General features: G+C 49.3%; 1 protein-coding gene across 3 annotated transcripts in view; it reads right to left on the reverse strand.

Annotated features, from left to right (window-relative positions):
* The window catches only part of LOC115092811 (disintegrin and metalloproteinase domain-containing protein 9-like), a 501,882-nt gene that overhangs the window by 168,985 nt on the left and 307,741 nt on the right, over window positions 1-25,156 (reverse strand). For all 3 annotated transcript variants that reach the window (XR_003857086.1, XM_029604141.1, XM_029604140.1), the window contains 2 exons: window positions 15,801-15,972; window positions 14,585-14,677 (listed from right to left, as the gene is read on the reverse strand). Coding sequence is in view for 2 of the 3 variants with exons in the window: in XM_029604141.1 (XP_029460001.1) it covers window positions 14,585-14,677; window positions 15,801-15,972 (265 nt within the window). In the remaining variant the exon portion in view is untranslated. The remainder of the gene's footprint in view (window positions 1-14,584; window positions 14,678-15,800; window positions 15,973-25,156) is intronic.

Below are 25,156 nucleotides of genomic sequence, written 5' to 3' on the forward strand. Positions count from 1 at the left end.
AGATACTCGAAGTGGCCATCGTGAGTATTAAAGGCCGTTTTCCACTCATCCCCTTGACGAATGCGGACAAGATTGTAAGGCCCTTTAGATCCAACTTTGTGAAGATCTTTGCCCCTTGGAGCCGATCAAACAACTCCGAAATTAGTGGTAAAGGATACCAATCCTTGATGGTAATTTCGTTCAGACCTCTGTAGTAAATGCAAGGGCGAAGGGATCCAACCTTCTTGCCGACAAAAAAGAATCCAGCTCCTGTCGGTGACTTAGAGGGTCTAATGAATCCTCTCTGTAGATTTTCTTGAATATAGGCTGACATAGCCTCAGTCTCCGATAATGAGAGTGGATAAGCTCTTCCTCTAGGTGGCTCTGTGTCAGGTTTTAGATTGATTGCACAGTCAAATGATCTGTGTGGTGGAAGCTATCAGCTGCTTGTTTAGAAAATACATCTTGAAATGATGTGTACTGCGGCGGTAGGCCAGGAGGGGCAGTAGCAGTGACCATACATGGCAATGGGATTACATTTTTTAAGCATCTGTCATGACAGGTCGGCCCCCATTGTGATAACTCCATCGAAGACCAGTTGAACTGGGGAGAGTGGTCTTGTAACCATGGTATGCCAAGCACAATGGAATGAATAGCTCTCTCGAGGATCAGGAAAGTGATGGTCTCGGTATGCAGGGATCCAGTGCGTAGGCAAATGGTGTTGTGTAGTGACGTCATCCACTTCCAACTTAAAAGGTCTTTGCTTGCAACTACGAATCGAGTTAGCAAGGGGAATTCTTTCTCCGCTGCTCTGCCTCCACAAACTTACCAAGGGGTAGCCGCTCCTCGGGGGCCCCGCTCTCTCTTCTTGATTTCAGATTGCTAAGACGGGATCCGGTACTCGCTCCTTGAGGGCCTATGTCCCTAAATGCTCAGAAGACTCCTTACTGCCTGGAAGCGATTGCAGACGTGAACACTGAGTTCTATTACAGATAAGAACTGGTACTCACTCCACGAGGGCCTATGTTCCTAATCTCTGAAGACTCTCTTCTGTCTAAGACATTATCGCAGGTACGGAGATCGTGAGTTATTTTTGCAGATAGGAACCGGTACTCGCTCCACGAGGGCCCATGTTCCTAACACTCTTCAAAGACTCTCTTCTATCTCAGAAGCTATCGCACACCTATATCTTGTGAACTACTATTACAGATTGCAGATAGGAACCGGTACTCGCTCCACGAGGGCCTATGTTCCTAAAACCCTCCAAAGACTCTCTTCTATTCCAGAAGCCATCTCATACACAGATATTGTGAGTTCTTATTCCAGACTGCATATAGGAACCACTACTCGCCCACGGCTCCTGTTCCTGAATATATTGAAGACTCTCTGTTGCCATAGAAGCCTTTACAGATATACAATTGGGAGTATATCATCTACTACTTGTTATGTATCCAGCATATCCTGCCTACTCACTATCTATAGTCTCTCCCTACAGCTCAGCAACCCAGAGATCGCAGTTCCAGTATCTGAGGGACTTCAGCCCTGCCGGGCACATCAGCTCACTACTGCCATCTCTGGTGGTTCTACTTCCTGTCTAATAAAGAATATCTGTGTTTGTCTCCATACTCCAGCCTAGCCGTTGGTCCCTCTCAGGATATCCTCTTGGGGGCGCTGTCATCTGCCATCGGCCCAGGGATTCACCAATTTACATTAAGTGTGTATTCCTTACACTCCTAGAGCGGTATCATACAGACTGCCACTCTGTGGGAGCCAACCCACAACAGATCATTAACTCCGCAGTCTAATCCATAACAGATTGGTAACTCTGCCCTCCTGGCGGGGTGATCGCTAACAGACTGCTAGCTCCTCCCCTCTGGAGGAGCAGATCGCTAACTCCTTAGCAGATTTCTAACAGATTGCTAACTCCTTCAACGGGAGTATCCAGCAGCCAGATTGATAACATGCAGAGAGTATAAAAAAGTATTGAATGAGTGGACTCTCCGTTATCGCCATGCTGAAGAAGGGCGGGACTCTGGATTGATCCGTGGTACTACAGGAACAAAAATTAGCAGGTAAGAACCAATTTTCCTTTCCCTGTATGTACCCGGATCAGTCCAGACTCCTGGGATGTACCAGAACTCCACTTCCCGTGGTAGGACTCTGAAAGTCCCGCTCCGATCACTCCTTCACCAAACCCCCAGATCCTGGGGCCTGAACATCCAATTGGTAATATCTAGCAAAGGTGTTCAAGGACTTCCAAGTAGCCGCTCTACAAATCTCCTGCGGTGAAATTTCCTGACACTCTGCCCATGAGGCTGCCTGCAAACACATAGAATGCACTCTAAGACCGACCGGAAGCGGCCGAACATGAAGCAAGTAGGCTGAATTAATAGCTCTTTCAACCAGCGGGCGATCGTAGTCCTAGACACCTTGTATCCTCTTTTGGGACTATTCCAGAGCACAAAAAGATGATCCGATATATGGAAAACCAATGGTAACCTCAAAATAATGTAGTAGAACACGGCGTACGTCTAGTTTCCTCAGATCCCTAACTTGGGGATTAGAGTAGTCCAAGTCCGGAAAAGACGAGAGTTCTGTCGACTGATTCAAGTGAAAGGCCATGTTATGCCCATTGGTCACAGATGGCTGTGACCACTGTTGCTCACCTCTTACCTCACTGAACTGACTCCATTGGGTAGACTCGCGGCCTCCGCCAGCTATCGCCAGCCTGCCTGTCCCTGTTCACGGCCCTCCCTGGACGGCAAGGATGCTGACGATCGCCATCTTGCCCTTGGAGTTCCCTAGGCATGCGCACGCGCTCTCGGGCCAGTCTTATGCACGTCATGGCAGGGACCTCGGGGGCGTCTCCCCCGGATGACGTCATTCATCAAAGAGTCTTAAGCCGACTGGCCCTGTCTGCCTACAACTTGGCAATGAGTTCCCACATTGCTGAATCCGCTTCGCTCACTGTGGGCTTCCATTCCAGTTCCTGCTTCTTCGGCATGAGACGTCCCAGGTACCCGCTCTTCGGGGACCCTTCCCTCGTCTCTGGCTATCCGCTCCTCGAAGGACCTTGCGCCTAGGACCGCTGCCTGTCCCGCTCCCTGGGACCTCTTCTGGAACCTTGCTACCACTTCAGTGAGTACTCCACTTCACGGACCTCTACCTTGCTTCTCTACTGAGGAACCCTCGTCGTCTGTGTACCCTGCCCTGCGGACCATTTCCGTATCATCTCTACTGAGGACTCCTCCTTGGATATACCCCCACGTCACAGATCTCATGGCACCACTGTGTCTGTGTGACTTTATGTTACACTCCCCGCTTCGCGGGCAGTGTCACTCTCCCTCTATTCTATCTCCAGTATCTGCTGTCCCATACACCCAGCAGCTGAGACCTCGCCTCCCGACAGTGAGGCTCACGGAGCTCCTCCCCATGGGTGGTACCATCTCTTACCACAGCCCAGGGTCCACATACCCACAAACCCTAACAGGCCAATACCACCTTCGGAAGAAAAGAAGGAACCGTCTGCAAGGAGACCCCTGTATCCGTAATTCTGAGAAAGGGCTCCCTGGAGGACAAAGCCTGGAGCTCAGACACCTGGCAAGCTGAGGAAACAGCTAACAGAAAAAACACTTAAGGTAAGATCCTTTAGCGTTGCCCGTTTTAAAGGTTCAAAAGGTGCCGCACATAGAACATGATGGACAAGGATTCCTGACTGGAGGACGCAGGTCTTTTGCCCCCCCCTGAGAAACCGTGCCACATCCGGATGCGCAGCAAAGGGCACACCTTGTATTTTACCACGGAAACAACTGAGGGCCACTACCTGTACCCGCAAAGAGCTACACGAAAGGCCTTTAACTAGGCCGGCCTGTAGGAAAGACTTTCTCTAGTGCAGCAATATCCTTTTTGAGATGCGGTGACCAGAATTGCACACAGTATTCAAGGTGCGGTCTCAGCATGGAGCGATACAGAGGCATTATGACATCCTCCATTTTATTTGCCACTCCCTTCCTAATAATTCCTAACATTCTCTTTGCTTTTTTGATCACCAAAGCACACTGAACCAATGATTTCAATGTATTATCCATTATGATGCCTAGATCTCTTTCCTGGTGGTAACTCCTAAGATAGAACCTAACATTGTGTAACAACAGCAAGGGTTATTTTCCCTATATGCATCACTTTGCACTTGTCCACGTTAAATTTCATCTGCCATTTGGAAGCCCAATCTTCCAGTCTCGCAAAGTCCTCCTGCAATTCATCCCAATCCGATTGAGATTTCTCAAGCGAATTATGATGAATTGCAGGAGGACCCAGGGGTGGTTCAGAAAACTTTCATTGGGAGGCTCAGAAGGTTCCACTACCCAAGTCTGCACCCCATCTGGGTATTTTGAGATGAAAGAACTAAGACCTACTGAAAGGTCTAGTCCTCTAAAAGGTTGCTCCTCTGTAGGATCAAAAATCTTTGGATCCCCTAGCATGACCTCTCATGCCAAAGGAGTGCCACATCTGCTTCTTATCCTCCAGCAAATGAGGAACCGATGATTCGCCCCACTTACTGGACAGTTTCTCCAACTCGCTTCCAAACAAGAGTGAGCCTTTTAAAGGGCAATTTTGTAAGGTTAGCTTTGGAGAACGCATCAGCCAACCAATTTCTCAGCCATAACTGATGCCTGGCCACTATTATCAAAGCCACCCTCTGGCTGAGGTGCAGACCAAATCGCAGCTCGCCTCTGCCAAAAAGGCGGCTGCTGGATCCATAACTGTCCTGGAATTCACTCCAGATTCATCAACCTCCTGAAAGAAGTAAACAGTGAGCCACCAGAGAATAACACAGAAGCTATTTGCAAGGCCATCGCCACTGCTTCAAATGCTTTCTTAAGGATGGCCTCAATCCTTCTATCATGCACATCCTTCAAGGCCACTCCTCCCTCCATGGGGATAGTCATCCACGTGGAGACGGCACAGTCAAGAGCATCCACTTTCAGAAAACGCAAACGCTCTCTCACCACTGGATTCAGGGGATACAGGCCTTCCAAAACTCGACCCCCTTTGAGATTAGCCTCCAGGGCGCCCTATTCAAATCAATTAATTCTTGAATGGCCTCTTATGCAAAGAAACCAAAATGGGATTTTTTATTGGCTCAGACATGGAATCGACCCAGGTAAGACAAGCATCTTTAATGTTTGGGAAATCAGAGCCGGTAGCTCATTTCTATTAAAGAACCACAACATAGCCCTATATATGGTTCCAGTCCCGTAGGAATTTCCCATCCTCCAGAGAGTCAGGATCGGCCTCATCATCCATGCCATCCAGATCCCTATTGGAAAGTCCTGCTGCCGATCTAGGTGTACTTTGGTGCTTAACAGTCACCATCTGCGACTCCGACCTTGCAGGATTGGACAGGGCTGAGGAATATTTACCTTATAAATGGGCTCTGACCGACGGCCCGCAAATGCGCAGTAGAGAGCGGCTCTACTGCGCATGAGCGGGCAGGAGAGTATGTCGTCACAGCGGAACTAAGATGGCGCTGGGAGGAGCAGCAGCAGCAGCGGATCGGCAGCGACGATATCGGCGGAGCAGCGGCGGTATGCGAGTGTCAGGCGGGCCGAGCTACACTAGATGGGAGGAGCGACGGCAGCGATATCAAGAGGCAATGTGGTGGCGGCGGTGGCATGGAGCAGCTGAGGTGCGCGCTGGGGAGGGATCCCCGGAGACCTTTCATCTCCATGAGCAGGCCATTTTGAAGGCATAAGAGGGAAGAGGGAAGGGGGTGGGGATTGAGAGGGAGGGAGGGGATTGAGAGTGGATGGGGAATGACTGAGGGAGTGGGAGGGAGAATGAGGGGAGAGAGGGAGAATGAGGAGGGAGGGAGGGGGTGAGAGTGAGAATGGGCGGGGAGTGAGGCGAGAGGAGGGAGTGGGGGGTGAGAATGATAAGGGGGGGAGGTGAGAGGGAGGGAAGGGAGGGGGGAGACATGAGGGGGAGAATGGGGAGGTGAGAGTGAGGGAAGGGGCGGGAGTGGGAGAGAGAATGATGGGGGAGGTGAGAATGAGGGAAGGGGCGGTGAGAGTGAGGGAAGGGAGTTTGAGTGGGGGCAGGGGAGGGAAGGGGGGGTGCAGTGACCGAGGGGGGAGGAGGACTGAGTGACTGAGTTGAATGAGCGAGGGGAAGGGGGAGTGAGGGAAAAGAAGTGTAGACGGGTGCAGTGTCCGAAAACGGACAGAAACTTTTTTTAAATGTAGCCTGTTTTAACGGGCTTAACGGCTTGTACCTGAAGAAAGGACTGCAATCCTTGACAAAATTCTACCTAAGAAAAGGCAGAAGGATCCAAGCTAAAACCAGAAGGCACCTGTGCTGTGCCCACTGAGCTACTTTCCCCTACTGACGAACCAGTTAAGGGAGTCCCAAGGTCAGGCGCCCCTCCTGACATGTCTTTACCCAGGCCTTCATTAGGCTAGGAAGAATGAGGCTTTCTAAAATCAGAAGATAATTCTCCCTGAGCCTCTAAGCAACGCTGGCACAAGTTAGATGGCACACCAGGCTGAGATGTCTGAATATGACAGGCAACACAGAGGGAAAGGCACTCATGTTTCTTAGCTAGAGGTGCCATTAGTCTGTCAGTAAGCTTAACAGGTGACTGAAGGTGTATGTCCAGCTGAATTCACACTGTAAAATATATGCGTCCAAAATTTAGGCGTTGCAAAGCTAAGCGTCCCAAACTTAAACACACAACCAATGCAGCCCAAATTGTGCGCACAGGTAAGTATGCACCAAACACGGATACCACTATCACCTGGACATCCAAGAAGGTGTCCGACTAAGCATCCAGACACACTTCACGAACTGACAGTCCTGAAGTGGGCAGCTTAATGCGCAGGAAAGGCTCATGAAATTGCTGCGGCCTAGTACACGGCGCACAGAGAAAAGCCTAAGAGTGCGGCCTAGCCCAAAAGGACTGCTCAACCTGCTAGGCTGCCCATGTCCCTTAACCTCCCTCGGGAGTGGGAACAAACGTCAGAATAGCTTGCCGAGCACAGAGACCGGAGGAAGGAGGAAGCCTTTCAAAAAAACCTCTTTTTCTGCCTCTGTCTTTCTTTTCTTTCTTTAAGCCTTACCTGAGCTCATCCCTTCCCAGCTTAGAACAGAGATGTTCTCAGGCTGCGAGGGGAGAGGGCATACCTTCACCACAGTGCTCGGCTTCCTGCACCTGCTGCCTTTCAGCTATTTTAACAGCTAAGTCCACGCTGGCTGATAAAACCAGCTACCAGACCAAGGCACTCATCTGAGGGACCACAGAAATCACCTCAGGAATTCTCAACTGGAGAAGAGACCATTTGGTATCACCGCAGGAGAGCGGGGAGAATTAAATTTTCTCCTTCTAAAACTTGAAGCAATCCCCAAAAGGGAGATGCATTTCCACCATCCGCTGGAGACGGAGAATACTGGCAGGCTGATATAACTGCAGGAGTATATATACTGTGATACAGCTTTGCTCCATCTCCATCTGCTGGTAGAGGTTCATAACCCACTGGTTCTGGATTCATCTGACTAGACGCTAAGAAAAGCAGAGTCGCTTACCTGTAACAGGTGTTCTCCTAGGACAGCAGGATGTTAGTCCTCATAGATGGGTGACATCATCAGATTAAGTCCGGCACGGAAAAATTTGTTAAAATTTCTAGAAACTTTGACTGGCACACTGAGCATGCCCAGCATGCCTCTATCCGCGCAGCCATGGGGTTCCCTCTTCAGTCTTGAATCTTAGCAAAAAAGATGATCGAAAAATAACATAACAGACCGATAGCGAACCCAACTCCGTGGCGTGGCATGGCGGGCGGGCTCCTGAGGACTAACATCCTGCTGTCCTAGAAGAACACCTGTTACATGTAAGCAACTCTGCTTTCTCCTAGGACAAGCAGGATGGTAGTCCTCACAGATGGGTGAATACTAAGTTGCACGCTGCTCCCGGCAATAACAGGACCAACAGCACTAAACCACATGCCATTGGGCACAACAGAAGTGCTGTGGGATGTTATGGGAAGCAGCACGAACCAGATACTGGACCTTAGGTAGGGAGAGTTGGGTTATTATGCCTGGAATAGATTACGAAGGACAGACTAGCCAAAGGTACTGTCTTGTCGACCATCCTTATCCAAACAGTAATGGGTGGCGAACATGTGCAGGGAGCTCCACGTTGCAGCCTTGCAGATCTCAGCGATGGGGACCAAACGAAAGTGCGCCACTGATGTTGCCATGGCCCTGAGTGTGCCTTGATGCGGCCTCCAGAAGGAAGACAGCAGAAGGATATACAGTCCACCAAACAGTTAGACAGAGTCTGCTTGCCCACCGAAACACCCAGTCTGTTTCTGTCAAAGGAGACAAAAAGTTGCATGAACTGCCTGTGGGCTGCAGTGTGCTCAAGATAAAAGGCAAGGGCATGCTTACAGTCCAGGCTGTGCAGAGCCCATTCACCTTGGTGGGAATGGGGCCTCAGAAAGAAGGTGGGCAAAATGATGGTCTGATTTAGATAGAAATCAGTCAACACCTGACTTAGGAACAGAGTGAAGGCGTAAAATCATCCTGTCAAGAAAGAATTTCGTATAGGGCCGATACGTCACCAATGCCTGAAGCTCACTGATCCTGCGAGTGGAGTAACTGCAACCTGGAAAATGGCTTTCTATGTGAGATGTTTAAACTCACAGGAGCGCATGAGCTTGAAAGAAGATTGCATGAGCCGCTCATTGAAATCCCAGGACACAACAGAAGGATGCAGAGGGGGATTTAGTTGCAACAGGCCCCTCATGAAGTGGCTCACCAAGAGTTGCAGAGAAATTGGTGCACCATTTATCCCCCGGTGGTATGTGCTGATCGCACTCAGGTAGACTCTGATTGAGGTGGTCTGTAGCCCAGACTCCAAGAGGGACCACAAGTCGTCCAACAGTCACAGAGTGGGGCCTTTCGCCTCACACCAGGCGGAGAACCTTGTCCATTTAATCGGTAAGACTGCCTGGTAGAAGACTTCTGGGAAGCCACCATTACCTATGATACATTATCAACATTCAGACAGTGAGGGCCAGCAACCGGAGATTCAGGTGGCACAACCTGCCCTGATCCTGCGTGATCAGGCCGGGAGAGTTGCCCAGATGTATGGGCTCCTGGATCGATAAGTCCTGCAAGATCAGGAACCAGACTTGTCATGGCCAATAAGGGGCAACCAGGATCATGGTGCCCCTGCCCTGCTGGAGCTTCATGAGCATTTTCCCTACCAGTGGGAGCGGAGGGTACGCATTGTAACGCTTTACCTCCACCAGGAGGAGGAGAAGTTAGCAATCTGTAACCAATCTGCTAAGGAATAGCAATCTGTTACGCTTAGCTCCACCAGGAGGGCGGAGTTAGCCACCTGACATGATCTGCTCCTCCAGAGGGTCTGCTCTTCCAGAAGTCTATCTGTTAGCGAGCTGCTGTAGGATGCTCCTGTAAGGAAAGGAGGTAGCAATCTGGTATGGATCAACTCCCCAGGAAGAGGAGTTGGCAATCTGATGCGCTTCCGAGGAGAGGAGCTAGCAATATGTAATATTGAACTTCGCTACTGAGATAGCAATCTATCATGCCTCTGCTACAGAGTAGCCATCTATATATATATAGGCTGCTGGCAAGTCTCATAGAAAGAGGAGTTAATATCAATATAATACTTCCGTAAGCGGAGTTAGTGGTCTGTAGTGGTTGGCTCCCACAAGGTGACAGTAGTGTAAAGAATGACCACTTGGGGAAATGGTGAATCCCTGGGCCGATGGTAGATGACAGCGCCCCCAGGAGGAGATCCTGAGAGGAACCACCGGCTAGGCTGGAATATGAAACAAACACAATAGTTCTTTATTAGGCTGGAAGCTGAACTACCAGAGGTGGCAGTAGTGAGTCGATGTGTCCAGCAAGGCTGAAGTCCTTCTGATACTGGAATTATAATCTCCGGGTTGCTGGGCTGTATAGAGAGACTAGAAGTAGTGAGTAGATAAGGTATACTGGATACAAGATGGTACGCTCACAATAGTAGATGTCTGCAATGGTCTCTATGCCACAGAGAGTCTTCAGTACATTCAGGAACAGGAGCCGTAGGTGAACACAGGTTCCTATAAACAGTCTGCAATAAGAACTCACAATAGCTGTATATGAAATGGCTTCCAGAGTAGAAGAGTCTGTAAAGGATTCTAGGAACATGGGCCCTCATCTGACTAGCCCTCGTTTATCTGTAAACTTGCCAATATAACTCACGATCTCCGTACCTGCTATAACATCTTAGACATAAGGGAGTCTTCAGAGATATAGGAATATAGGCCCGGACTTCCGGCGATGACGTGCAGGAGACGGAAGTGAAAGGGGAAAGCTCCGAGGCTCCGCTCCCCTGTATCGGCAAAAATAACTTAACAGCTTACCGTTTCGCCGCCCTGACTACTGGATCGGCTGCTGGAAGTGCTACCGCACAGCTGAGACCAGGTAGACCCGCGGGTGATGCGCAGGTCGAGCACCCGTGGCAAGCCTGAGCGCCGACCGCACCGACCGCGTGTAGCCAAGATGGCCGCGGCAGCCCAATCTGGAGAGCCCCTGCTTGCTACGGTCACCGAGGAGGCCCTGCAAAAAATATCGCAGCGAGTAACTGAAGCGCTGGACGGCCGCCTCTACAAATTACAGACGGCAATGGAAGATATCAACTCAGCGGTGGAGGGCCATGCTAAGCGGCTAGACACCGCGGAGGGCCTTATATCAGACCTGGGGGACTGGTTGGCTACGACGGAGCAGCGTCTGGTGGGCCTGCAGGGCAAGCAGCAAGAGCTCCTGGCTAAGATGGAGGAACAAGAGGACAGGGAACGCCGGAACAATCTGAAAATAATAGGTCTCCCGGAGGAGGTGAAGGAAGGGGACCTAAAAGAAATTGTTGAGCAGTGGCTCCCACAGCAGGTAGGCCTCCTTCTTCCCGGAGACAGGAATATAGGCCCTCGTGGAACGAGTATAGATTCCTATCTGCAATAAAACTCACTGTGTTCACGTCTGTGATCGCCTCCAGGCAATGAGGAGTCTTCAGAGTATTCAGGGACGTAGGCCCTCGAGGAGCGAGTACCGGATCCCGTCTTGGCAATCTGAAATCAAGAAGAGAGCGCGGAGCCCCCATGGAGCGGGTACTCCTGGTAAGTTTGAAAAGGTCGAGCAGTGGAGAAGGATTCCCCTGGCTGACTCGGATAGTTGTTGCAGGTAGCGTGGACTGCCGAAGCAAGTCCTGTTGTTCCGTTTGCAAGTAGCGTGGACCGCCGAAGCAAGTCCATGAGGAGTTCCTTGCTAACTCGTTAGAGGTTAGCAAACAAAGACCTTTTAAATTGAAAATGGATGACATCATTACGGGGGGACGCCCGAGAGGTTCGCGCCCTTGCTGGTACAAGTCTGGAGAGTGCGCACGCGCGCTTACGTCATCAGGAACATGGCGGATCCATAGCATCAAGCCAGCCCGGGGATACTGGGACCATGAGGCAGAGAGAAGCCGTGGCTGCATCTGTCCGTCAGAGCCGAAGGGAGTCGCCACCAAGGTAAGGTAGAGAGAGTGGAGCGAGGGCGAGAATAAGCATGCATTGAGGAGATCCTTGCCCCAAAACCTGGCGAAGGCATCCAAGGCTAGTTCCCCGACCTCCCTGTACAGGAAGCAGAAGTGGGGCTCTTTGTAATTCTAAGGGGAGGCAAAGAGATCCACGTCTAGATCGCTCCACAGGCAGAAGAGCCTGTTCACAACTGTTGGGATGAGTGACCACTCGTGGGGATAGAAAGTCCAAGTTAGGCGGTCCGCCATTATATTGTCTATCCCTGCAAGGTAAACTGCTCATAAGAGCATGCCCTTGGACAGAGCCCAAGCCCAAATATGCACCGCCTCCTGGCAAAGCAGGAAGGAGCCCGTCCCTCCCTGCTTGTTTATGTACCACATCTTAACTTGGTTGTCGGTCTGGATCAAGACTACTTTGTGAGCCAAGCGATCCTGGAACGCCAAGAGGGCACACAGGATCACTCGCAGCTCCAGGAAGTTTATTTGACAACACGCTTCCTGTTCCGACCACAAGCCTTGCATGTAGATACTGTCAACATTTGAGCCCAGCCCAAGATGGAGGCATCCGTAGTCAGGATCACTTGGGGAGATGGTGTTTGGAATGGCAGATCTATTTCCAAGTTTGGCAGCTTCTCCCACCAGGAGAGGGAGGCCCGGAGCGGTGAGGTAACTCGCACCAGTAATGAGAGGGTCTGGGTGGCTTGAAGCCACTGACAGCGAAGAGTCGTGCATGACTAGTCAGGCAAGTGGGGTGTCATGTACAGAGGCTGCCATGTACCCCAACAAGCAGAATAGCATCCTGGCAGAGACTTTCCAACTCTGAGAGACTGAGTATGCTAGTGAAACCAGAGCCTAGGCACTGTCCCGGGGAAGAAACACCCTGGCGAAGGTCATATCCAGCAGAGCTCTGATAAATGCCAGCTGCTGGGACAGACTGAGATGAGATTTGGGGAGATTGATTACAAACCCCAGTGATTGCAGCACCTTCGCTGTGAGGCAGAGGGGGCGTAGAGTACCCTCCTGCGTGGTGCTCCTGAGCAACCAGTCGTCCAAGTAGGGGAACGTGTTCAACCCACTGTGGTGCAGGTGTGCGCCCACTACAACCAGGCATTTCGTGAAGACCCTCAGGGCACAAGTGAGGCTGAAGGGCAGAACCCTGTATTGGGCGGCTTAGACGCTATCCAAGGGCCTCACTCCTCAGAGTTCTAGACACCCGCCCCTCGGAGGTCTTTCACTCTGCTTCCCTTCAGGATCCTTACTAACGTGACTACCGCTCCTCGAGAGTCTCTCTCTTCTCTATCTCCACAGGATTACAGGATACTGGGTACTCACTCCTCGAGGGCCCTCCTCCTCAGATATCCTGCACCACGGACCTTCAGTCCCAACTACCTTCCACAAGAAGAAGCCTTCCTTCCGTGAGTACCATTACGAGGCGGTGCTCCAACGCCACCCACCAGCTGCGGCATCTCCCGCACTGCGGGCTTCTGCCTAAACGTGACCATCTGGGTGAGACTACGCTACTGAATCCATCGAGCGTCTTGGCACCTCCTGGATCTGTGCCTTTTCTTCTTGCATACCATCATCTACAAGCAGTATAATAAAGACTGTCCTATTCTGTCTCTGCTATCTGTATCAGCCTATCGCAGTGGCTCCCCTTGGGGCTCCTCCCCGTGGGTGGTAACACCTCCACTGCGACCAAGGGTCCACAATGCCACAAACATAACAGACTGTTGGTGCCGGAAATGATGTTTCCTTTAGTGCTCGGCCCATTCCTTCTCCAGTGCTGAGGAAGTCCATGATCCGGATGCCATGAAGCAGTCAGATGACAGAGAGGGACGATCCCCCAAACCCTTTTCTTCCCAAGGAGGGATTGGGCGGGACGTGGACAGTGACGCCAAGTTGGAGGGGACTCCACAACCTTTCGGTGTCGAGGACTACGATGCTGGAGTCGATGGAGTCAACTTTATGGTGCCAAAAAGCTGTTCCATCATGTCCAGCCGGGAACGATGGCCCTTGGGAATTATCTGATCACAGTCAGAGCACCCGCAGACGTCGTGGGAAGCCCCCAGGCAGAGGATGCAGACCTTGCGCAGATCCGAGATGGACATGGTTCGTGGGCACTGGGGGCATTTCTGAAAACCGGTAGACACTATGAAAAGAATCCGGTGAGCAGTCAATGGCCTTCAGGAGGCAACACACTTGGTAATTGACCGCCAAGAATGGGAGAAAATGTACCTACCAAGACACTGGAGGGAAATGATAGCAAGAGGGACCCAGCGTGGAAGAAAAAAGGAAGAAAATTCAGATGAAGGAGTTATTGAAAAATGTTTTGGAGAGAGCTCCTAGACGGCGATGGCAACTGCTTTGCGGAAAAAACGAGACTAAAGAAAAACCCTGCATGGCCGTGCAGATAGTGGCATGTTAAGTGTGGCAGTCAAAGTTTCTAGAAACTTTGACAAACGTTTTCTGTGCCAGGCTCCATCTGATGATGTCACCTATCTGTGAGGACTACCATCCTGCTTGTCCTAGGAGAAATACAGATACACATCCGTGCTGGTGTTCAGACGAAAAAGACTAAGGAGGCTAATGAGGCAGTGCCTGCATGAGAATTCCCATACATGTTCATTAGAAAAAAAGCTCTATGAGCTAAGTGAGAGGGGTCCGTTTGGTGCCGCCAGTCATTACCCACGTGTCATGGCTAATTCAACCCTGCTTATCCATGGAGAAAAAAACATTTAAAAATTGCCTCCTCCCAGTGCAGGGAAAAATCTTCATGCTGTCTACAACACATATACTTTCTTCACAGGGTAAAAAGGCAATGCCAAAACAGCAAAGTATAAATAGAGATTTTATTTTCACGTTCAGTGTGGCAGGTACTTTTGTATCTGCAGGGAGCCTAAAAATTGACCTCTAAAATCCTTTACGGTACAAGCATGATAATTGACTAATAGTAGGTATATTTGCAGAAGAATCAATTTATAGCCTGTTATTATGAACATTTACTATATTTGAGAAAAAAATTACCTGACAGCTACTGCAGCACTTGCCATAAGCACACACTGCATATCCCATCCACTGACAAGTAACTGGGTGACAACAACCATCATTTGTACATTGCTGTAAGAAGCAAACAGTATAACAGTCACTTTAAGATGTTCTGTTAGGATACAAGCCTTTCAAATTCCTTTACAATCCATTAAAAATTCTGAGACGTTTGATTAATATGATCCCTTGGTTATCCAAATGTTCAAAACCTATTATTCTGCATAGGACCACCAAATTTTGTAATGTAACAATGAGACTATTCCACTACAACTACTAACTGAATTATTTCCACATTGCCATGTCTAAATACATTTCAAATATTGCATTGGAATTCAGTTTCAGACATCTTAAATATTTATGGTTCCTTGTTACATCACAATGAACATAATATATAAACTACTAGAAGCATAATGTTTGTCAGATAGACACCATTTGGCTCCACTAGTTTTCCCTTCCTTGATAAATAAGATCTCCCATCTGTCAGCTGTACAAAGCTGGAAAGTATGCAGGAGGTAGTCTTTGGCCCTTTTTTGGCCCAGCAATTTCCTCTTGCTTCTTTCAGCTTCCAGCCTAATCAGAATTAGCCTCAGTTGAGCTTTGGCACCATGAGCCTTCATTCACAACTACCCAGGAATTTTTTCCCTCTCAATTTAGGATAGTGGTTGCAGCAACTGTCCTTGACCAGTGCTTTCAGACCGCAGATCCATCTAGAGCTTAATAAGCATGGACCCATGTCTGCCCAGTTGATGTCACCATTATGTGATGACAGACTACCTCTTCCCCAAATTTTGTGAATGATGCCTCCACAGCCTCCCCAGATCTGGCTGACTCAGGGAACAGAAACTCGAACTGCGAATCAAACCCAGCTCACTGCCACAAAGTCAACCCTGTTTCTTTTTGCTTTTAGCTGGGGAGTATACTCAAGCTGTCCTGCCAACTCTTCCAATTATGGCTTACAATATACCAAAGCCCTATTACTATGTACTGGCTGATCTTGAAAATTCTTCCTTGGGAGCTAGATGCACTCAGCTTTGCCTTCCCTTTTGGCCCTGTACCATTCCGAGTAGATTGGAATGTTTTCATGCTTAAACCAATACCCAGATCCACCTACCTTTCCCTTCCCCTTTTATTACACCTTTGTTCAAAGCACAGACATGAATTGCAATTGTAAGTCACTAACACTTAAAATACTTACCGTTATTTTACCACAGTCACACTCCTCACCATCCTCCACCACGCCATTACCACAGGTCTTTTCAGCAAAAAGTGAATCGGCCACTGGAATGTTTTTCAGACATTCTGTGCCACCAAAAAAACTTAATCGTTTAAAGTAGTCGGCACTGCAGTTACTAAATTTCAAAGCATTTCTGCGGCAGAAAAAAATGGAGCATTTTGTAGCTACACGCATGATCATTTTCCCACAAAAAAAAAATCTGAAAAATTACCATTTGAAGGTGGTCTAAAAACAGTAGAATAAAACCTTAATGAGTGTGTGTAGGAAAAGGGGTTAGCAACCATAAGTACAAGAATCACCAAGTTAAAAAGTACTAAAACTAAATTAAGGTTACAAACATATAAAGGCAGTAAATCTGCAAAGGTTTTCTGTCTAACATTGAAAACAATATTTTTCATTAAAATCAAACAATTTTTCTCTAATTACTGTAGTATTTTCACTGCTGCATCATTCTTTCATTACTTAAATTTAGTCTGCATGGACTTTTCTTAAACAGCATGCAGTTTAACATGGTCTCAAGTGTTCTAGAATAACTGATGAAATAATCTGTCTATAGATTTTTAGGGATGTGAATCGTTTTTTGACGATTTAAAATATCGTCCGATATATTTTAAATCGTCAAAAATCGTTAGAGCCGCGATACAATAACAATTCCCCCGATTTATCGTCAAAAAATCGTAAATCGGGGGAAGGGGGAAGGGGGAGGGGAAGGGGGAGGGCGGGAAAACCGGCACACTAAAACAACCCTAAAACCCCACCCCGACCCTTTAAAAATAAATCCCCCACCCTCCCGAACCCCCCCAAAATGCCTTAAATTACCTGGGGTCCAGAGGAAGGGTCCCGGTGTGATCTTTCACTCTCGGACCTCCGTGCGTTGTAGAAATGGCGCCGGCGCTACGTTTGACCTGTCATTGCCGTTTGCGCAAAATGGCGCCGCAAAATGGCGCCAGCCGTACGGCAACACAATTCGACTGCAGGAGGTCATTCCAGACCCCCGCTGGACTTTGGCAAGCTGGCCAAAAGTCCCTGGGGGTCCAGCGGGGGTCCGGAACGACCTCCTGCAGTCGAATCGTTTTTCCGTACGGAAAAACGATTCACGGTAGGAGATCGTTCCGGACCCCCGCTGGACTTTTGGCAAGTCTTGTGGGGGTCAGGAGGCCCCCCCAAGCTGGCCAAAAGTCCCCGGGGGTCCAGGAGCGATCTCCTACGCTCCTGCTGTCGGGGACAAAAAAACAAAATGGCGCCGGCGCTACCTTTGCCCTGTCATATGACAGGTCAAAGGTAGCGCCGGCGCCATTTCTACAACGCACGGAGGTCCGAGAGTGAAAGTTCACACCGGGACCCTTCCTCTGGACCCCAGGTAATTTAAGGCATTTTGGGGGGGTTCGGGAGGGTTGGGGATTTATTTTAAAGGTCGGGGTGGGTTTTAGGGTTGTTTTAGTGTGCCGGTTTTCCCGCCCTCCCCCCCACTGGACCCCAGGTAATTTAAGGCATTTTGGGGGGGATTTATTTTAAAGGGTCGGGGTGGATTTTAGGGATGTTTTAGTGTGCCGGTTTTCGATTTACACAATTTACACGATTTACACGATATTTAAAAAACCCAAACTGCGACGATCCGATTCCCTCCCCCTCCCAGCCGAAATCGATCGTTAAGACTATCGCTCACACGATTCACATCTCTATAGATTTTTACATAGATCCAGTTTTACAAAGCTGCTGTTGCGGTCCCGGTCGCAAGGCTTGCGACCGGGTCCTTACCTCCGGCCTCGGGGCGCCAGCAACAGAGATCTCTGTGCACCGGGGGGCTGCTCTCTCCCACCAGTCGGTCGGCGGCGGGACGCGCAGGTTGCTGGGCCTGTTCAGGCCTTCTCGCGGCGGCATCTCCACGAGGGAGATGCCGCCGAGTTCTGAATCCAAGCCCCTCCCCTCCTAGGCGCGCGCACGAGGAGGCTCAATTTAAAGGGCTTTTCCTGCCAGACCGCGGGCCGCCCACAACAGTGACGTCAGACACCGGCAGGTACTTAAGCCCAGCGTCTGATCCTCCAAATCGCCTTGCAACTAGGTTCTCTGCTGGGTATTAGTTGCACTGTGCTGTCTGACCTGGATCTTTGTTTGGATCCTGTTCCTGGTTCAGTCTTGCTCCAGCTCCGGATCCTTGCTTCAGCTCCTGGTCTCACTTCAGCTCTGGCTCCAGCTCCGGACCCTTGCTTCAGCTCCTGGTCTCGCTTCAGCTCCGGCTCCAGCTCTGAACCCTTGCTTCACCTCCTGGTCTCGCTTCAGTTCCAGCTCCAGCTCCGGATCTTCCGCTTCCGTTCCGGACCACCTTGATTTCTTCCCAGGTTCCTGACTTCTGCCTGCTCCCGTTTCCTCGTGTCTGCAGCCAGTCTCGACCTCGGTCTGTCTACACTGCTGTCCACTGTCTTCGCCTAAGCCCCAGCGGTCCGGGTTCTCACGGGCTCCTACCGGGAGAACCTCTGGCTTCCAGGGTGAAGCCGTCCTCTTCTCTTCATCTCTCCTGGTCACCTAAGTCCCAGCAGCTCGGATCCTCATGGGCTCCTCCTGGGGGATCTCGGGCTTCCAGAGCGAAGACTTCTGCTCAACGTCCAGCTTGTATCCGCCCACCGGCCTGCTTATTCTCTACGAAGCACTCACCTTCTTCTTCCACACCTCTCCGTCAGGCTGGTCCAAGAGTCCACCGCTACGCTCAGAACAGCTGCTCTTCAACAGATCCATAATTATTGCATACCATGGGAAGAAACAATTGACACACATACACACACATAGACCCCCCCTCACCCCCAGTAATAGGCCCTCAGCTTTTTTTGAATTACTATCCTCTTAGGCCTAGATTCTCTAATACCGCTGGGCTCTTTGAATCGCGCTGTGCAAGGGGGCGTCAAACTGGGCAGCGGTGCTGCGATCGCTACCGGCTTTCGCACCCAATTGCGCCATCATAAGAGGTGGTGCTATTGGGCGCGAAATTGGCAGCAAAAGGGTTCTTACCTTTTCGCTGTCCGCGATGTCTTTCCGGCATCTGCCCCGGTGCCACCCCGACTCCTCCAGCTCTGGTCTTGACGCCACCCCGACTCCGCCCCCATTTAGTGATCGCACGCAAAAAGGGACTTTCGCGTGCGATCCACATAGAAAATGACCCTCTTAGTCCTAAATGTGGAAGATTATTTTTTAAACTGCCTGAATTTCCAATTGTTGGAAATTCAGGCAGTTTAAAAAATAATCTTCCACATTTAGGACTAAGAGGGTCATTTTCTATGTGGATCGCACGCGAAAAGTCCCTTTTTGCGTGCGATCACTAAATGGGGGCGGAGTCGGGGTGGCGTCAAGACCAGAGCTGGAGGAGTCGGGGTGGCACCGGGGCAGATGCCGGAAAGACATCGCGGACAGCGAAAAGGTAAGAACCCTTTTTGCTGCCAATTTCGCGCCCAATAGCACCACCTCTTATGATGGCGCAATTGGGTGCGAAAGCCGGTAGCGATCGCAGCACCGCTGCCCAGTTTGACGCCCCCTTGCACAGCGCGATTCAAAGAGCCCAGCGGTATTAGAGAATCTAGGCCTAAGAGGATAGTAATTCAAAAAAAGCTGAGGGCCTATTACTGGGGGTGAGGGGGGGGGTCTATGTGTGTGTATGTGTGTCAATTGTTTCTTCCCATGGTATGCAATAATTATGGATCTGTTGAAGAGCAGCTGTTCTGAGCGTAGCGGTGGACTCTTGGACCAGCCTGACGGAGAGGTGTGGAAGAAGAAGGTGAGTGCTTCGTAGAGAATAAGCAGGCCGGTGGGCGGATACAAGCTGGACGTTGAGCAGAAGTCTTCGCTCTGGAAGCCCGAGATCCCCCAGGAGGAGCCCATGAGGATCCGAGCTGCTGGGACTTAGGTGACCAGGAGAGATGAAGAGAAGAGGACGGCTTCACCCTGGAAGCCAGAGGTTCTCCCGGTAGGAGCCCGTGAGAACCCGGACCGCTGGGGCTTAGGCGAAGACAGTGGACAGCAGTGTAGACAGACCGAGGTCGAGACTGGCTGCAGACACGAGGAAACGGGAGCAGGCAGAAGTCAGGAACCTGGGAAGAAATCAAGGTGGTCCTTGACATGAAATCAAGGTGGGCCTTGACATGACTCAATAAGACTGCTTACTGTGCACATTAGCCTATTTTCGGGGGGCTATGCTATTATTACAAAATAACATAAGAAATGCCAAACTGGGTCAGACCAAGGGTCCATCAAGTCCAGTATCCTGTTTCCAACAGTGGCCAATCCAAGTCACATGTACCTGGCAAGTACCCAAAGATTAGTAGATCAAAAGCTACTATTGCTTATTAATTACCGTAATAGCAGTTTATGGATTTAACATCTAGGAACTTATCCAAACCTTTTTTAAACCCAGTAACACTAACTGCTGAAACCACATCCCCTGGCAATAAATTCCAGAGTTTAACTATGCGCTGAGTGAAAAAGAATCTTGATTTGTTTTAAATAAGCTATTTGCTAACTTCATGGAGTGCCCCCTGGTCCTTCCATTATCTTAGAGAGTAAATAACCGATTTACATTAACTTGTTCAAGTCCTTTCATGATTTTGTAGACTTCTATCATATTCCCCCTCAATCGTCTCTTCTCCAAACTGAACAGCCCTAACTTAAACATAGAAACATAGAAACATAGAAATGACGGCAGAAGAAGACCAAACGGCCCATCCAGTCTGCCCAGCAAGCTTCACACACTTTTTTCTCTCATACTTATCTGTTTCTCTTAGCTCTTGGTTCTATTTCCCTTCCACCCCCACCATTAATGTAGAAAGCAGTGATGGAGCTGCATCCAAGTGAAATATCTAGCTTGATAAGTTAGGGGTAGTAGGGGTAGTAACCGCCGCAATAAGCAATAAGCAAGCTACACCCATGCTTATTTGTTTTACTCAGACTATGTTATACAGCCCTTATTGGTTGTTTTTCTTCTCCCCTGCCGTTGAAGCAGGGAGCTATGCTGGATATGCTTGAAGTATCAGTTTATTCTTCTCCCATGCTGTTGAAGCAGAGAGCCATGCTGGATATGCATCGAAAGTGAAGTATCAGGCACATTTGGTTTGGGGTAGTAACCACCGTAACAAGCCAGCTACTCCCCGCTTTGTGAGTGCGAACCCTTTTTTCTTCTCCCCTGCCGTTGAAGCAGAGAGCTCTGCTGGATGTGTGTAGTATCAGTTTTTTCTTCTCCCCTGCCGTTGAAGCAGAGAACTATGCTGTATATGCATAGAAATTGAAGTAACAGGCTTATTTGGTTTGGGGTAGTAACCGCCGTAACAAGCCAGCTACTGCCCCCTTTGTGAGTGCATATCCTTTATTCCACATTTTCTCTTGCTGTTGAAGCTAGAACGATGTTGGAGTCACAGTAAGCATGTGTACGTTTATTGAATAAGGGTATTGTCTCCAGGCAGTAGCCATCATTCTGGCGAGTCACCCACTCTTCATTGGCGGCCTCTTGACTTTATGGATCCACAGTGTTTATCCCACGCCCCTTTGAAGTCCTTCACAGTTCTGGTCTTCACCACATCCTCCGGAAGGGCATTCCAGGCATCCACCACCCTCTCCGTGAAGAAATACTTCCTAACATTGGTTCTGAATCTTCCTCCCTGGAGCTTCAAATCGTGACCCCTGGTTCTGCTGATTTTTTTCCTACGGAAAAGGTTTGTCGTTGTCTTTGGATCATTAAAACCTTTCAAGTAACTTCTTTAGCTTTTCCTCAGCTGTTCCATGTCCTGTATCATTTTGGTTGCCCTTTTCTGTACCTTCACCAGTGCAGCTATATCCTTTTTGAGATGCAGTGACCAGAACTGCACACAGTATTCAAGCTGCGGTCTCACCATGGAGCGATACAGAGGCATTATGACATCCTCCTTTTTATTTTCCATTCCCTTCCTAATAATTCCTAACATTGTTTGCTTTTTTGATCGCCACAGCACACTGGGCCCACGATTTCAATGTATTATCCACTAGGGATGTGCAGAAGGAAAACATTTGTTTCGATTCGGTTTTCGTTTCGCCGAGACACAAATTCATTGCATTAGTTTCATAGAGGGGAAAAACAATTTGTTGATTACTTTCAGTCGTTGTCCTTTTTCCCATTAAAGTCTATGGGGGAAGTATTTGCAGGCTATTTTTGCTGTAGAATTGGGGTTTTCTTATCAATTCTGATGAAACTTCTGGAGAGCAATCATCAGAACAAGAAAAGAGCTGCAAGGTACTTAGATTGTGGCAAAGTGGCATCAAAGTGGCATGAATAGCCTAAGGCACTGTAAAGGGGCAAAGGGGTACCAGGAGTGGCAAGAGTGCTTTAACAGAAGCGAGTGTGTCAAAAACACACCACAGCTTCAAAAGAGAGCACAGATAACAGTTGCATGAATCCTCAAAGGCAGCACGACAGGCAAAGTGGGAAGACAAGTGGCATCAACATCCTACAGCACAATGAAGGGGGAACACAGCAAGCAGAAAGAGTGTCAGAAAAAACCACAAGGCGCCGATAAAGGTACAAAGCAGCAGAAAGACTAGCACCAACACATTGAGGAACCATGATAGTGGCAAAAACACCACAAGGAGTAGAGTGAGTTGTCTGGTGTATGGCAGCAAGGCAGAGTGGCAGAACGTTGATAGGGGCAAGACAGGCTGGCAGAGTGGAGGATGTCTGGTCCCTGTGGTTTTGAAAAGGACAAGCTGGCAGAGCTGAGGTAGTCAGGTCTCTGTGGTTTGATAGGGGCAAGATAGGCTGGCCCCGGGGAGAGTTCTCTTTCCTTTGCGCAGGAAAGGGGCTCCGTAGAATGGGTTGTTGGTCCCTAGAGTGGAGCACAAGCCTTCAAGCGTGGCGTCGACGTGGAGGAGGTTTCCATGTGAACAGCAGTTCTGGTTCAACATTGGTCAGAGGGTACTAAGAGGCTAGCTACACCCGGGGAGAGCTCCCTGTCCTTTGCGCAAGAAAGGGCTCCCTGAAATGGGTTGGCCCCTAGAGTGGAGCACGAGCCTTCAAGCATGGCAAGTCGATGTGGAGGAGGCTTCCATGTGAACAGCGGTTCAACATGGGTCAGAGGGTGCTAAGAGATAGGCTGGCTACACCAAGGGAGAGTTCCGTTTCCTTTGCGCAGAAAAGGGCTCCCTGAAATGGGTTGGCCCCTAGAGTGGAGCACGAGCCTTCATGCGTGGCAAGTCGATGTGGAGGAGGTTTCCATGTGAACAGCGGTTCTGGTTCAACATGGGTCAACGGGTACTAAGAGATAGGCTGACTACATCCGGGGAGAGCTCCCTTTCCTTTGCGCAGGAAAGGGCTCCCTAGAATGGGTTGGCCCCTAGAGAGGAGCACAAGCCTTCAAGTGTGACGAGTCGACGTGGAGGAGGTTTCCATGTGAACAGCGTTTCTGGTTCAACATGGGTCAGAGGGTACTAAGAGATAGGCTGGCTACACCCGGGGAGAGCTCCCTTTCCTTTGAGCGGGAAAGGGCTACCTAGAATGGGTTGGCCCCTAGAGTGTGGTGGTTCCTTTGGCATCTAGTGAATACCAATAATCTATTAACTGTACTTATGCACTTCAGCTGATGACAAAGGAACTTGAAGAGCTCTCAGAAATAAGAAAACTGCTACTCAAGTCCAAATCTACAATATCAACCTATATTGACTTTGTACCCTACAGTTCCTCTGTAAACTATGGGAACAAAGAGGATGAACTAGAGTACAACTACCACCAGTTTTCTATAGTACTAGAAACATTAATGTTGGCACCTAAGAAACATCTAGGGAACATGGCCCATATTATGAAGGTCATGAAAACTATTGAGCATATCCAAGCTCCAAGCTAGACAGACAGGCACAGAGTTTGAGGTCAGGCCCTTGTAGGGTCATAAGGCCTGGACAGTGGACAACAAGCACAGCATTAGAGGTCAAGTCCTTGTAGGGACGTAAGGCCTGGACAGACAGGCACAGCATTAGAGGTCAAGCCCTTGTAGGGACGTAAAGCCTGGACAGACAGGCACAGCGTTAGAGGTCAAGCCCTTGTAGGGACATTAGGCCTGGACAGTGGACGGACAGGCACAGCATTAGAGGTCAGGCCCTTGTAGGGATATAAGGCATGGACGGACAGGCACAGCATTAGAGGTCAAGCCTTTGTAGAGACATAAGGCCTGGACAGTGGACAGACAGGCACAGCTTTAGAGGTCAGGCCTTGTAGGGACATACGGCCTGGACAGACAGGCAGAGCATTAGAGGTCAGGTCCTTGTAGGGATGTAAAGCCTTGATGGACAGGCACAGCATTAGAGGTCAAGCCCTTGTAGGAACGTAAGGCCTGGACAGACAGACACAGCATTAGAGGTCAAGCTCTTGTAGGGACATAAATTCTGGACGGACAGGCACAGCATTAGAGGTCAAACCCTTGTAGGGACGTAAGGTCTGGATGGACAGGCACAGCATTAGAGGTCAAGTCCTTGTAGGGGCATAAAGCCTGGATGGACAGGCACAGCATTAGAGGTCAAGCTCTTTATTTATTTATTTATTTATAGATTCTTTTATACCGCGGTACGTATAGATATACATCACCTCAGTTTACAGTGAAACAATAATTTAGCAACAGGCTTTACATATAACAGTTTAAACAGTAAAAACATTTAACCGCAACAGGCTTTACAGAAACATTGGGTTCATGGGTAATATGTTAACATCATTAACTATAATAACCATAAAATATTAATAATCAAGTATTACACAGGAGTAAATTAACTGTCCAAGGAAGAACCAAAGTCTCATTAAAGTCAATATGTAGGGACATAAATCCTGGACGGACAGGCACAGCATTAGAGGTCAAACCCTTGTAGGGACGTAAGGTCTGGATGGACAGGCACAGCATTAGAGGTCAAGTCCTTGTAGGGACATAAAGCCTGGATGGAAAGGCACAGCATTAGAGGTCAAGCCCTTGTAGGGACATAAGGTCTGGATGGCAGGCACAGCATTAGAGGTCAAGCCCTTATAGGGACATAAATCCTGGACGGACAGGCACAGCATTAGAGGTCAGAACCTTGTAGGGATGTACAGCCTGGATGGACAGGCAAAGCATTAGAGGTCAGGCCCTCGTAGGGATGTAATACTTGGACGGACAGGCACAGTGTTAGAGGTCAGGCCCTTATAGGAATGTAATGCTTGGACGGGCCGGCACAGCATTAGAGGTCAATCCCTTTTAGGGACGTAAGGCCTGGACAGTGTTATGGTTTTGAGGTGTTTGAGTGGATTCTTGGGTGCTATGGTGATGGCCACTCACAGGGGGAGGAGCCCCGTGAGG

This window comes from Rhinatrema bivittatum, chromosome 5, assembly GCF_901001135.1.
Source record: "Rhinatrema bivittatum chromosome 5, aRhiBiv1.1, whole genome shotgun sequence".
In the NCBI taxonomy this organism is placed as follows: domain Eukaryota; kingdom Metazoa; phylum Chordata; class Amphibia; order Gymnophiona; family Rhinatrematidae; genus Rhinatrema; species Rhinatrema bivittatum.